This window comes from Pelophylax lessonae (assembly GCF_965119305.1).
Source record: "Pelophylax lessonae genome assembly, chromosome: 5".
Taxonomy (NCBI): domain Eukaryota; kingdom Metazoa; phylum Chordata; class Amphibia; order Anura; family Ranidae; genus Pelophylax; species Pelophylax lessonae.
Window position 1 is genome coordinate 384,732,904 of NC_138772.1, and position 15,277 is coordinate 384,748,180.

A 15,277-nucleotide genomic window follows, 5' to 3' on the forward strand; every position below is an offset into this window, starting at 1 on the left:
GAGGGCCCGGCCGGTTAGGGGCCCGCCGCCCAGTACAGAATTAATTCACCCGATGTGGTCTCTGAGAGACAACATCGGGCTATCGGGGCTACGTAAGTGGGAAGAGGGGAGGGGCCCGGCAGCCGTCGCTACTTTGGTGGGAGGAGGGGCCCAGCGCTGCCTACTTCACGCCAGATGCAGGGCAGAGAGGCAGCCTCAGCTAGAAGACTCTGCCCCCTCTCTTTAGCCGTCAAGGCATGGATCACTGGACCCTGAAAAAAAAAAATCCCTCCTTCCATCTGGACGGTGGCAGAGAGAGGGACAGGAACGCCTCCAGTTCAGCAGCGCACACAGACCATCACCGCTGAACTGGAGGGTATGTGAGATAAGGAGTCTGGGGAAGAGCCTGAAGCTGATCTAGACAAGGGGGAGAGGCCTATAGGCAAGGGGGAGGAGCCGCGTGAGACAAGGGGGAGGGGCCTGAAGATGAGGGAGAGGAGCCTGGACATGAATGAGACCAGGGGGAGGGGCGCAGTGGCACTGATACCACCACAGATGAAGATTTCTCTATACCATCTCTGGAAGGTAGGGCATACAGCCTGCTTTTATCTTTATTCTGTCAGAATCTGGCTGTGAATATTCTTGTACCAGCCGCCCCTTGTGCCATGCCCGCAGTCTGATTGCCCCTTGTGCCATGCCCGCAGTCTCTAACTGCCCTTTGTGCCATGCCCGTAGTCTCTGACTATCCCTTGTGCCATGCCCGCACTGATACCACCCCAGAAGAAGATTTCTCCATACCATCTCTGGGAGGTAGGGCATACAGCCTGCTTTTATCTTTATGCTGTCAGAATCTGGCTGTGAATATTATTGTACCAGCCACCTCTTGTTCCATGCCCGCAGTCTCTGACTGCCCCTTGTGCCATGCCCGCAGTCTGACTGCCCCTTGTGCCATGCCCGAAGTCTCTGACTGCCCCTTGTGCCATGCCCGCAGTCTCTGACTGCCCCTTGTGCCATGCCCGCAGTCTCTGACTGCCCCTTGTGCCATGCCCGCAGTCTCTGACTGCCCCTTGTGCCATGCCCGCAGTCTCTGACTGCCCCTTGTGCCATGCCCGCAGTCTCTGACTGCCCCTTGTGCCATGCCCGCAGTCTCTGACTACCCCTTGTTCCATGCCAACAGTCTCTTACCGCCCCTTGTGCCATGCCAACAGTCTCTTACCGCCCCTTGTGCCATGCCAACAGTCTCTTACCGCCCCTTGTGCCATGCCAACAGTCTCTTACCGCCCCTTGTGCCATGCCAAAAGTCTCTTACCGCCCCTTGTGCCATGCCCACAGTCTCTGACTGTCCCTTGTGCCATGTATACAGTCACTTACCGTCTCTTGTTCCATGTTTGCAGTCCCTGATCTTCTCTTGTGCCTTGTATGCAGTCACTGACCATCCCTTGTGCCATTTCTGCAGTCTCTGATCATCTGTTGTGCCATGTATGCAGTCTCTGATCGTCTCTTCTGCCATATATGCCGTCTCTGACCATCTCTTTTTGCCATGGCTGCTGTCTGACCATCTCTTGTGCCATGTCTGCAGTCTCTGACCATCTCTTGTGCAGTGTATGCAGTCTCTGTGGACAGTAATGTAAGGGGGAGCTCTATGGACTCTTGTGTAAAGGTGACTGTGGTGACCAGAGACTCTTTTACATCTGAGTTTCCCTTTACACCAGAGTCCACAGCAAAGCCTCTTACATCAGAGTCCTTAGAGTTCTCCTTTACATCAGGGTCCACAGAGTTCCCACTTACACTGTAAAGGAAAACTCTGTGTTGGGTTTTATTAACCTGACCTTCATATAAATGCAGAAATAGGTTTTTGGCCTTTTGTTATACCTAAAACACATTGCTAATCACACTAGAAACATGTGCGATTAATATATAGCCTCAATATTGATATTTGCACTGTTTTGCACTGAAATTAGCCATTTTATGTAATTTTTTTAATTGTCTGTAAAAAATGTGGCTCTGTTAGTAAATTTCACGTGACTCGGTCTTGTAAATTTTGGACACCTTCTCAGTAAATTTCACTCAGGGGGGTTGGCAACACTGCACCCCATTATAGTGCCCCCTCCCTCAACTATGTATCCTGAGTGATGTTTGCCCATCTCCTGCGTCTGGGCCTGGCATAGCAGGTGCCGCCAGATAGAGGGGAGGGAGAAGAGCAGACACACGTCCGCTCTCCTCCTCTTCTTCTGGAGGCGGGATGTGGGTGTGGCTGGGGGTGGGGCATAGTTGGCTGGAGGCGGAACGTGGGTGGGGCCTGGAATTATTTTGCCCGGGGGCCCTGAGGGTTCTCAGTCCGTCCCTGTTTGCAGATGACACACAATTGGGCAGGGCAATAACTGCACAGCATGATGCAGATATCCTACAGAATGACCTGAACAAAATAACAGAGTGGGCAACGACATGGCAAATGAGGTTTAATGTGGAGAAGTGTAAGGTTTTGCACTTGGAGACTAAAAACATAAAAGCACAATACACTTTAGGGGGGGAACCTTTGGGGGAATCAAAAATGGAGAAAGATCTGGGAGTCTTGGTAGAGTATAGACTAAGCAATAGCATGCAATGTCAAGCGGCAGCTGCCAAAGCCAGCAGAATATTAGCATGCATAAAGAAAGGGATGTATTCCAGAGATAAAACTATAATCCTACCACTTTATAAAACTCTGGTTCGACCACATCTGGAGTATTCTGTCCAGTTCTGGTCGCCAGTCCTCAGGAGGGATGTGTTGGAGCTGGAGAGAGTCCAGAGAAGGGCAACTAAACTAATTAAGAGATTGGAGGACCTTAATTATGAAGAGCATCTGCAATCAGATTTATTGTCCTTGGAAAAGAGACGCCTGAGAGGGGACATGATAGCAATTTATAAATACCTCAATTGTGATCTCAGCATAGAAAAAAAGCTATTCAGTCGAAAGGATTGCATGAGGACTCAAGGGCATACAATGCGATTAGAGGAGAAGGTTTCAGGCAACGTGGGGGGTTCTTTACTGTTAGGGCTACAAGATTTTGGAATTCTCTACCACAAGAGGTGGTTTCTGCGGCAAGTATGGTGGCTTTCAAAAAGACTCTTAGACATAAATCTCAAGGATCAGAACATTCAGGGGTATGAGAGATAATTACGGCCACACACACTTACACAGGTTGAACTGGATGGACTATTGTCTTTATACAGCCTCACCTACTATGTAACAAAACATGCAATGGTTTGATATAAGCAATGTTATTACTTTCCATCCCATACTAAAATCAGTACAATGTTTCTGTGAGTGAATGGTAATATTAAAGGATAAGTTCACCTTTTGTAACATGTAAGATATTACAGATGCACCAGCCTCTGCTCTCGACCCCCAGTTCCAGCTCTGACAGCAAGGGTCACAATCTAAAAAAATAATGCCTGGTCATGTCATTCATTGATGGAGTTCTTTAAATGTAAAAACTACAAGCACCGACAGCCTCTGCGGCTGTCGGCTTGTAGTTCTCAATAAACCTTCCAGGGCACTTTTGAGCGCTCTGGTAGTCCACTGATTCTTATCGGAGGTATGGGCAGACAGTTACACAAACAGTCTGCAGGACCGTGGCATTACAGCAGAACGTGAGTGCAATGCTTTACAGGCTCCTAAAAAAAAAAAAAAAAAAAAAATAATAAATGCATATTTTTTTTACCTGCAAAAAAGTGTGTATTTATTATTTTTTCACAAAGGGGAAATTATCCTTTAAGTAATGCTACCCTCATCAAGGTAAGGGAAGTAAAATGTAGATAAAAAAGATCAGTTCTAATACCACTAGATTGAAAGCTGTTAACACAATGGAGGGGAGGGTTTCAATACAGCTGCTAGGCCACTTTTCTGGTGTTAGTCCCTCGTGCTTCTGTATTGCGCCAAATTCATGAACCATTTGTGACACTTTTGGTTCTGACAGCGACTAATGCACCAAATACAGAGAGTTCTAAAATCTGCCACTTTTACATTACGTCGCACTGAATGCGCCACTTTTACTTTGTGTCACATTGAATGCGCCACTTTGTAAAAGTGGAGTTAAGACGAACTCTCTTTTGGTAAGTAGAGAGAAAAACTTAATTTTAAAAGTGTCTCACGTGTATTCTAAAAGTGGCGCAGCATGAGCCAAATTCCAGTACAAGTTATAGACAGGTACATGAATTTGGCATATTCTTCACCACTTTTAGAATGCTTGAGGGACACTTTCACAAAACCTACCAGCGCCAGTCTTTTTGAAATCCAGGGAATGTCTATCTAATGGTCCCTTTAGAAAGTCTCTAAAATGTAAAGTCATTAGCTGACCATACCTGACACTCTGTAGATGCCTTCACATTTCATGCCATGCTGCTCGATGAAATCCATGCACTCTCGGAACACTGCCGGTAGTCGGATCCCATCACACATCATGGTCCTTTCTGCGGCTTCAACCAGTGGGATTCCAAACACTGGCCGCAGCCTGGGCACATCTACAGGGGGCGGCTCTGGTTCTGCTGTGGGTTTCTTTTTTTTCTTTTTCTCCTTCCACTGTTTGACCACATCGGCAGCAGTCAGATCCTTGGACTTCTTTTCTTTGTGCTTGTCTTCTTTGTGCTTCTCCTCTTTAGGCTTTTCCTTTATTTTAAAGTCTTTCTCCTTTTTCTTGGAAAAGCTGGGTTTCTTAAATACATGGATCCCCTTGGATCTCTTCATTTTGGACGGGCTTTCTGCTTCATCTCCGGAGCTGTCCTCCTGGAAGGCAGCATAACCTTCCGCTGGTATACAAAAGGAACAAGGTTATAATTCTGAAAAGTTCCATCAACACTCATACTAAGGAAACTAACGCTTGGAGTCAATTGTGTCCCTTTTTAAGTGCATGCGCACACACACACACACAGACATTAAAGATGTATTACATGAAAAAGGATTACCAAAGCTATTTAGGTTAGCTAGAGAAAGCATAGCAGAACTGTTTGCATTGAAGCACAATTTCCGTGAATAAAACCTCCAACCAAATTACTGCTGAGTCACTGAGCTGAGTAAAACATGTTTTTTACAACAAAGTAGTAAATGGAGAGCCTTTAAAAGAAGGTATTCCTGAGACAGACATGGAGACTGCCATAGCTAATTTTCATTCTGAAAACGATAGCTTCCAGGCTGTCATGTTTAACCCCTTATCTGGAACAATCATGCATATAAGGATTCCGGACTCGATTTTATGGATAGACAAATTTGTTCCCAGCCAATCCAATTAGAAAGGGATTGACTAGCAGTACCCATGTGCCTCTCAGGAAAGTTTGGCTTTAAAACATGAAGAGGCTCCACCTGCTAGCTCAAAACCAGAAACATTATGCTATACTTCATATTTACCTGACTTAGTAAAATATGTTTTTTTTTTTTTTTTTAAATAGGACCATAATAAGAACAGCATGTACAAAACCAGTATATATCCCTTAGGGCAAAGAATCACAGACCAATCCAAAAAAAATGTGCTTTTAATGGTGGCAACTAAAATGGTTAATAAAAAAATGCCCTATTTTTTGCATTGTGGTTTCACTAGCTATGGGTTCATAAACAATTATGATGCCAACCTGCTGTTACAAACAGGGAGAATCTAATGACTAAAAACAGAACCTTTAGATATAAATAATAGGTCCGCAAAGGACTTAACAGAGGCTGATTTCCAAACACAGAAGACACTAAGATGCAACCAACCTCCAGAGGCATACAAGTGGAAAACATCATGACATCTCACTGGAAATCTTTATTCTTAAGCTTAGAAAATAAAATCCTCTTCCTGGAGATTATCTTTGGGGATTTATGGTTTAAATATTTAGTTGGAATGTGCAAATATAATTGATGGAAAACATTAAGAGATTTTAAAGTAGATGTAAACCCTACTGGTTAAGGCTGTATCATAAACAGTTGCCATGTTTTTTTTTTAAATTAAATCTAACTTTTTTTTGTTGCATCACAGTGCTGTTGATCTCTCCCTGCCTCTTTTAGCCATTTCCCGACTTCATATATGCACTCCAGCATCAGCTGCAATCGCTGTTCAGGACTAGTGGTAACAGTAGACTATGCATGTGTAATACAGGTGTACACAAGCTGGCAGTAGTCTCTTCCAGGAGTGCATAAGACAAGACAGGAGCACAGCTGTCACCTCAAAACATTAATAGGAAGATCACCAGGGTTTTTTTTTTTTTATGAAAGCTTCAGATTTAAAAAGATTCAATACAACTTTTGAAAATTGACTAAATTGTTGAGCCTGAGATTTTTGCCATTAGTTTATTTCTCTATTTCTCAAAAAACGATCATCATTCTTTTAGTGGAGGTTCTGTGGTGTCATTTAGGGAATCCCCTTAGGTCTGCAGACGTTCATATTTATAATTAGCTATGTGACTACTTTCTGTGATCAGAACACAATCTGGCTCTTCTCCAAGTATTCATGTAACAGAACTATAAAAAAAAAAAAAAAAAACACAACATATAAAATGCTTTTAAAGGATTAGTTCACATTCAATGACATTTGCCAAAAAAAAAAAAAAAAACTATGAATTATTCCATTGCCCTCCCCTCTCTGTCATGCCTAGGTGACAGGATGTACTAGTGTTGGATGCACAACCCCAGCAACAAATGAATGAGCACACACAGGGTAGGGAACGAAGCCGAATGTTTGTTCGTGAGTTGCCGGGCATTCAATACTCGGTACATCCCGCTATCTAGGCAAGACGGAAAAGGAAGGGCTATTGAATAAGCAGCTAGAAAAGTAAGCATTCTTCTACTACACAGATAATTACATAATGTACAGCAGAAACTAGCACATAGGGGTCAATATGTCATTAAAGGTGAACTAACCTTTTAAACAAAAGCATAAATAACCAGACCACATCTCATGCTGGACAGAGGCACAACAGTTAGCGGTCAATGATTTTTTTTGTTTTTACTGAAAGCAAATCATATTTTTATAATGCACTTGAGATTAGGCATATGGGAAATACAAGTTTAAACCAAAGGAGATCATTTCAACTGACAACCTCAATCAAGGTGTCTTTGCCTCCTCAAAAGGATGACCAACAGGACACAATTTATTGGAAACTGTACAAAAAAGTAATGGGATTCTGTAGGATACAATTTTTTGTATATTGTACATCCTCAAATCAACTTTTCAATGTAACACACAGGAATCCAAATACTACAATTTTCAAAAAGGTGGACAGAGCTATACTTCAAAACTTTGTTGCCACAAAGAAAATTTTGAATGTGTCACTCTCTCTCAATCCTAAAGAACCCCTCAGCCAGCGATTATGGTAATGCTCCCTGAATTTACAATAAGTATTATAAGAAACCTCAAGAGAGAAACATACCAGGCTGCCATTGCGGACGACTTCTTCAAAAAATGCTAGCTTCCTAGCTGTTATTTTTGGCCCTCTTGCTTCAATACTTTCAGTCATTAACTCAGAAAACATGAAAAATTAGGACTTCTGACTTTCCTTGCCTTTCCTGATATGTATACTTATACAGGGCTAGTGATACAAAGAACTGAACGAGGCGTATCAGTGTAACAGCTAGGCAAGTAGCATTTTCAGGTAATCAATAATGGCACGCTAAGTTATATTTTCTTCTTGTAATCTTTATATAAAAGTCCAGTAGAAAAGAAGGAATTGTATAAGATTTAAACCCACTAAATCATTGGAAACAAGTAGTTGGGCTGGTACTGACTTAAGCCAGTCATACATAGATTAAAATTTGGCCAGTTCATCAAGGACCAGCTGAGATTCGATCAAGCTATGAGCAGGCTGGTAGTAGCCAAGTCAATTCATTAATTGACTTGGGTACACAACCAGCCTGCTAGATTTTTTACCGGTGATTACTCTGGGTGCCTATAGCCACTAGCAGTATTCACTGTGTTCTGCTGGTCGGTAAGGCTCCTCCCCCTCTTAAACCTATGCTTACTAACCTGTGTAGAAAAGATGTATATACTTATCTATTATAAGCCTGCTCTGGTCCGGTCACACGATCCCTTGTGTTAGCCAGCGGTGGCTGCAGGGGAGAGGCGAGAGCGCTCAACAATGGTTGGGAATGCACGGGAGCAGTGACTGGCCAACATAATGCAAACTACACTGCAAAGACTAACAGACAGAGAAAGGCTAGTCACTTCAAACCTTTAAATAAGAGAGTGATGTTATAAGTAAAGGGTATTTATAAGCTGTCATCTCGAGTAATGAATCAGCCAATAAAAATAAGGCCAAGCAGCCTCAAGCAGACTACACCCTATGTGCACCTCTGGTTATGGCATCAGCTATAATTCTTGTTTACTACAGGAAACTTTCCAGCTCGATACAGCATGTCACAGGAGGAAAAGCAACACTTCCCATGTCTAGAACAAAAACTCTCATAAACCTAAAGAATATGTAGAAGGATGGGAAGAGGGAACACTGCCTTGACCGATGTGTTTTTACCAAATATCTGGCATATTTATGAGCCATTGACAGAATGGGAGCAGGAGTGATACATGATTTAGTGTGGGTGGACATTGCCACATAATTTGGGAGAGGTCGGCCTCATTCTATCTATCCCCGTACATGAGGTTTTCCTCAAGCAGCCAATTTATTTTTGTCTCTGCTACTATATATTTGTATTGTGCTACAGACATATTAGCTATGCATATTTCATAGACTGCAATATTTTTCTAGCTGCAACAAACCCACTTATCCTGTTCTACTTTAGTTTTAGTGCAAGTAAATGAATGTTAGAAGTAGCATAATAAAATACTTATAGGCTTAAAGATGTAACTCCACTTTTGCTGAGAGAAAGAGAAAAAAAAAATCTCAAAGTTCATGATTGCTCAGTGTTTTAAGAAGTGAAACTCTACCAGCAAAAGCAGTGAGCTAATCACAAGCATAAAAAATGGCAATATATATCTACAAAAATCTGTCAATTGCCATGGTAATAATAAAACCATATTTGTATTTAGGTTCATTTTTAGAGACTCCTAGTTGTCAGGTGACTATACAGGATGTACAGTATAAGATTATTTTATTCTCATACAGTTTTAAAGGTCATCTCAATTTCTTTTAAACCCCAGTGGAGTTGCCCTTTAATACAATTACACACCAGCCATATGGAAATGCTCTCCTGTAGCATATATTGGGCTCTACCATACATATGTCCCGCAGTGGCCATGGTGATAAGAAAATAGACATATTTTAGAACTCACTTCTTTTCTCCTTCTTCTTAAACTTTCCTTTCTTCTTGCCATGATCTTTCTCATCATCAGAGACTATATCAGGAGGCTCATGGAGATTGTCATGTGGAGGCGAAGGTTCTCCAGTGCGATATAAACCTGGAAATTTAGTAGGGCTAATTTCTTCAGAGCTAGGTGTACGGGCCAATCCCCCGCCATGCTCTGCCCTGCGATGTTCGCTGGGGCTACTGGTGGGGGGCAGAAAGCACTCAGTCATTCTGCTGATGACAGCCTACTGCAGGAACTGAGTGAAGGTCTCTGTTACCTGTCCATGGCACCTAGAAAGAAAAAAAAAACAAAACCAAAAAACATGTCAGAGAAACATTATTTGTTGGATTTTTCTTCTAATTGGGCTGGCTGGCAATAGGCGAGTCGAAAACCCAACATTCTGTTGATCAAAAAATCAAAATGGCGCATGCGATTATGCCATTGTTTGTTTCCTTTTTCTAAACACAATCCAGCATGTTGGATCAGGCACTTTCGACTGCGGCACAAAAATTGCGTTCCGCAGCTGGCACACCAATTCGAACAAATGAACGACCAAGAAATTTTGTTTTTGACTCGTCTATGGCAAACCTTAGAGGGCTCATTTTGTTTACTGTACACTTTTATTACTGGTTAATACATTTTCAGTACTTGTGCGGTCAGCTGACACCCACTTATAAGCAGCTTTTAGTTACCTCTGATGGAAATCTCTGCTGCATTTTAGATTGTGTGTATAAGAAAGCAGTGTGATCCGGGGGAGGGGCAGAGAGCCAGAGAATAGTGTGTATAAGGCATGTAGAAATTATGTTAATGGTCTGTGGGATTCAAAATTATGAGTTTAGTGGTCCGTGAGGTCCGAAAGGTTGGCGACCACTGCTCTATAGTCACATAAATTTACAACCTGGATCCCAGTGAGTCATTTCCCCACCTGAAATCTGGAGTAGTGATGAAAATTGCATGAAGACCAACAACTTGCTTCTTTTCAGGGGACTGACTGAGCACAACTGGTAGACAAAAATATAGGATGCTAGGGGGGCCTTCACACCATTACAATATAACCACTCTAAAAGGTTTGTTAACAGCGCTCCAAAACCGCAGGGAAAATAGTTTCCATTATACTCGAAGGCTCCGTTCACACTATGGCGTTCGGGATCGCCGGCGGAATCACTGCAAATCGCAAGACGCCCTTACAATCCTCCTCATTTTCAATGGCACTGAAATCACTGCACGATTTTGCCACGATTATCGCCAGACAAATTGCGGGAAAATCGTGCAAACAAAATCGAAGTACGCCTGTCACTCAAAAGAAGAACATACCGTGGTTGAAGAAAAGAAATTTTCACAAATTTATGGCCAGCCTAAAACCTTTCCAACTGGAGGAACTAAGGCCTGCCATACACAGTTCAAATTTCAGTCAGGTCAGCAGGAATCGATCTATCGACTTTGGCACAACCAGCCTGCTGGAGTCGTTTGTGGTTATCGCAAGCCACTGCTATAGCCTCTAGAGATAATACCCATCTTCTCCCAGCGGGGGTGGCTTTCTCCGTTCGCCACCATTGGGAGCAGACAGGCACTCCCTTGACAGCACTGTGTGTTGATGGGGGAATTATGCGCATTTATGTCCTGCAACCAGTGGTTGTAGGAATTAAATTTGCACCGTGTACGGCCTGCCCAAGCACAGTGTTTATCTCCCCTAACCTCAACCTTTGTTTTTAGTATTACAATACAGGAGATCTTCTAAGGACGTAGGTGTCTTCAGGTGGTTAACCAACAGTATAATGCATGTTGCTCTGGTTTGTAGATAACTGTTTAACACTTTTATCCTATTGTACAGTTGTACGAAAACATTAACTGAACAAAACATGAAAAATTATAACTTCGTTCAGTACAAATGTCACAATATATTGGCTGTGTAACAAGGTCTGTGTTAAAAACAGCATTTGTATTTCAAAGTGTCCTTGAAAAATATAATAAAATGCTTGCATCAATAGCTCTGGCAGAGTCAGCTAAACGTGACCTCACTGTTTGTGCTAATTCAAAAGTGAACACAAACTGTGACTAAGATCTGCATGAAAAGTTAATTTTCTGATCACATATGAGAGATTTGTAAGTGGAAACCAATAAAATTCTAGAATATCTCTGCAGCTGAAAAAAGCCAGCCTGTAAAAATAAAAGAATTGCAGTCTATTAGTTGTCACTCCTATCAACTTCCACTCTGTCTGCATCCAGGGCCATGCACCAGCTTCTACGTGGCTGTTAAATTTTGACATACAGCCGTGTCCGTGCAACTGCGGCGTCTGCATCGACTTCCATAGTTCGCCTGCACGCAGCTCAGGGCTGATGCAGACACCAAACGCCTCCTGCATGCAGACCGGGTGCCAACATCATTCTGAATGAGGTCAGCATCAAAACCTGTTACGCTAACCCCATATGATCATTTACACAGAAAAGATTTTACTACCTATACTGAGATTCTTGTACAGCACCAGACACACTGGGCCCCAAGTATAACATAATATATAAAATATACTCGTTCCACCAGTGCAAATAGTTGTAGCTGCTGTTCAAAACCAATTAGGTTATATGTGCTCAAGTGACCCACAGTAATGTGTGTAAACAGTGCTTGCAATTGCAAATCAAATCAAATAAAATTACTAAAAATTGTGAGAATGGTTATATATAGTGCACAATGGTGCCAATATGCATATTCAAACGAAACCCATAATGGTACTTGATATTAAATGATGGTAATGTGAATGATGATACAAATACGCAGTTCACAAACAAAATATAATGAAAACATGAATAAATAAAAGTGCTCAGTCCCAGGTATTGGTGATAATCAATATGACAGGTCTTTTCAGCTGTATTAAAGTGCCTTGAGCTAGCTTTAACTCCAATGTTCACTCTTGTGGCACCACTTCACCACGTGTGTAAAATATATCCCCACTCAACAGATAGACCCTCTTGCTGTTTAACAAGAGGAATCAAAGGTGCCTAATGGCTATCCAAGGACCAGGGGTATCCTTCACACCACTCTCCAGTGTCCACCAGTGGCTCCAATGCCAGAATTGTTTGTGAATGAGAAAAGAAGAGAAAGATGGACTTCTCAGTGCAAAAAGCTTCTTGTTTATTTAAAATATATATACGTTGCCAGTAGCATACATAAACGTTTAAAACCATGGGCTTCCCATAGGTACAAAGAGTGAGTAAAGCCGAAAGCCGGTGAACACCAGCGTGCGTTCCACCTACTGGGAGTCCTAATCACCGTGTGTTCCAACGTGACTTGTTTCGTCATTATGCAACGTCTTCAGAAGTCCTCTTTATATGCTTTATTTCTGAGTATTTTCTCTGGAAGTTTGGGGAGTATATGCACAGGCTAATTGGATCAAGAGAAGAGCCTAATTAGTACATCTCATTACATCCCTTAAAAAGGGACATAACCATGTGACCTATTGACTATAGGTCGAAAAACGAAGGTGGGCTGCTCTGACAAACCATGGTTGCAGCAAAGAACATCGCATTACCTATGGCCTGCTTAACTTTATCAAAACCCTACAAAAAGTATCTTAGGCTGGCCATACATTATAGAATTTTCTTGTACAATTTTCCTTTCGATTTACCACAACCATATAATAGGAGGTAAAACCTAAACACTTTAAATTTGTATGCAATCAGGCAGGCCCTTGTATTACATAGTTGAAGGAAAAGCCAGCCAATGACAGTGCGATTACTGATTTTAACGCTCCATTCACTGATGGGGGGAATCCCTCCCATGTAGCCCTTTTGTTCTCCCGAAGGAGTGGGGGGAGCTGTTGCAGGCAGAGCACACAGGGATTATTGCTAGCATCGATAGTCGCTGGCAATCGCATTATAAATCTGACAGGCTGGTTATACCCAAGTTGATTGATCAATCAACTTTGGTACAATCAGCCTGCCTATACATGGTTCGAATCTTGGCCTTTCCCTACTGAAACAGCAGAGATTCGAACGATCTATGGCTGGCTTAAAGGAAATTGAAAAGTCAAATTGTATAATATATGGCTAGCCTTAAAGTGGTTGTAAAGCCACTATATTATGATGATCCAATCCCCTCTGTTAAATAAGCAAAGGTGGCCCACTGCATGTGTTTTATAAAAAAATATGCCTATTTCTACCTGATTTTAGAGTGCCTCCCGGCAAGAGGCTCACGTGACTGCTCGCCACTCTCCTCTCCTGGGCTGACAGCTCCAGTGGGCAGGGCTGAGAACTCCTGCTGACATCAGCTAGGAGAGAGAGAGCGGCCAGCAGTCACATGAGTGCTGGGAAACGCTCTGAAATCAGGTAGAAATCTGCATATTGTTTATAAAACACATGCAGTGGGGCACATGTGCTTATTTAACAGAGGGGATTGTATTATCATCATAATAAAGTTTTATTAGCAGCAGGAGGGGAGGGGTGGGCACTATCATGAGCTGACAGGCAGGAAGCGGTGGGGGGGGGGGGGAGGAGGAGTTCAGAGGAGAGCTGTAGATGACGGAGGCACGTAAACCTACTACAGTGTTAGGGCTCAGCAGCCATGATAAACGGTCGTCAGTTTACAGGGGGAGGGCAGGCTTAGCCAGGTATTCTAGGTTATACAAAGGGCCAAATTACACAGCACAAGCACTGTGATGTATAACATGCTTTAAGAGAACAGGCCTTTTTTTTGGTTTTAGGGAAAACACTTTAAAAGAAAAAAATGGATTCTCTGTTGGCAAATAAAAGTATCAAACAGCATATGAAATAATGGAGCTGCCCAATCTGTCCAGGTAGCTCCTACTCTGTCCACTTTTAGGCGGTCCCTGAAAACTCATCTGTTCAGGAAGGCCTATCCTGCCTTCAGCTAACAACCGAATCTTCTACTTCCCTCATCAGTTCATCCCTCAGTGTTACTACCTTTTGTTTCACCAGCCCCTACCTATTAGATTGTAAGCTCGCAAGAGCAGGGCCCTCCTAACCCTCTTATTAAATTATATTGTTGCTGTATTGCCTTCCTTTATATTGTATTTTGAGAATGCCAATCAGCAGTGCTCAACCTCTAATCAAGAAGTGGAAAATGAGGGGTTCTGTTGAAACCAAACCAGGGTCAGGTAGTATGTTATCAAAAAATACTGGAGGAAAATTTGCGCATGGGACGTGCTTGGACATTGCAACATGACAATGATCCTAAAAGCAAAGCCAAGTCAACCTGTCATTGGCTACAGCAGAATAAAGTGAAGGTTCTGGAGTGGCCATCTCAGTCTCCTGACCTCAATATCACTGAACCACTCTGGAAAGATCTCAAACATGCAGTTCATACAAGACAGCCCATGAATTTACAGGAACTGGAGGCTTTTTGCCAGGAAGAATGGACAGCTTTACCATCTGAGAAGATAGAGCCTCATCCACAAATACCACAAAAGACTTCAAGCTGTCATTGATCTTAAAGGGGGCAATACACGGTATTAAGAACTGGGGTATGTAAACTTCTGATCAGGGTCATTTGGGTCGTTTCTGTTGTCATTAGGATTTAAAAAGAGCAAACACAGTTGATTGATAATAAATGGCTTCACCCAAACATTAACCATGAGTGAAAGAAAAGTTTTTGTGTTATCATCCATATTCTCTGAAAAATGTCCAAGAAATCATAAATTCTGCCAGGGTGTGTAAACTTTTGAGCACAACTGTAAATAAGCTGGGGTTCTGTACAGAAATCTATTAGGCTCTCTTCTTACTCCGGATCTTCCTAAATTCTTTTATCCTTATTTCTCAACCTTATTGTAGAAAAGGGTATAAAGAGAACATACCATTAGCTTCATGACATTATAAAACCCACAACAAATGCAATCATCTGCAGTGTCTTACAACACAGAGCCGGAGCTCATACAGACATCTTGGGATTTACAAGGAGACCTTTGTACTACATAGCTGCTAAGCAGTATTAAAAGACTACAAATCTAAAGCCTTTTTTGCTGGTTCAAGCTAGTCAAGTCAGTTATAGCAATGTCTTCTCAGAAATTACTTCTACCTAAGACAAAACAAAAAAAAAAAAA

The 15,277-nt window shown here is 42.3% G+C and overlaps 1 protein-coding gene across 1 annotated transcript in view; it reads right to left on the minus strand.

Moving 5' to 3' along the window:
- RALBP1 (ralA binding protein 1) overlaps positions 1-15,277 on the minus strand; it is a 76,734-nt gene that overhangs the window by 39,105 nt on the left and 22,352 nt on the right. The window contains exons 2-3 of the mRNA XM_082258521.1: positions 9,213-9,517; positions 4,324-4,767 (exon numbers count right to left, since the gene is read on the minus strand). Of these exons, the coding sequence (XP_082114647.1) occupies positions 4,324-4,767; positions 9,213-9,456 (688 nt within the window). The 5' untranslated portion in view covers positions 9,457-9,517. The remainder of the gene's footprint in view (positions 1-4,323; positions 4,768-9,212; positions 9,518-15,277) is intronic.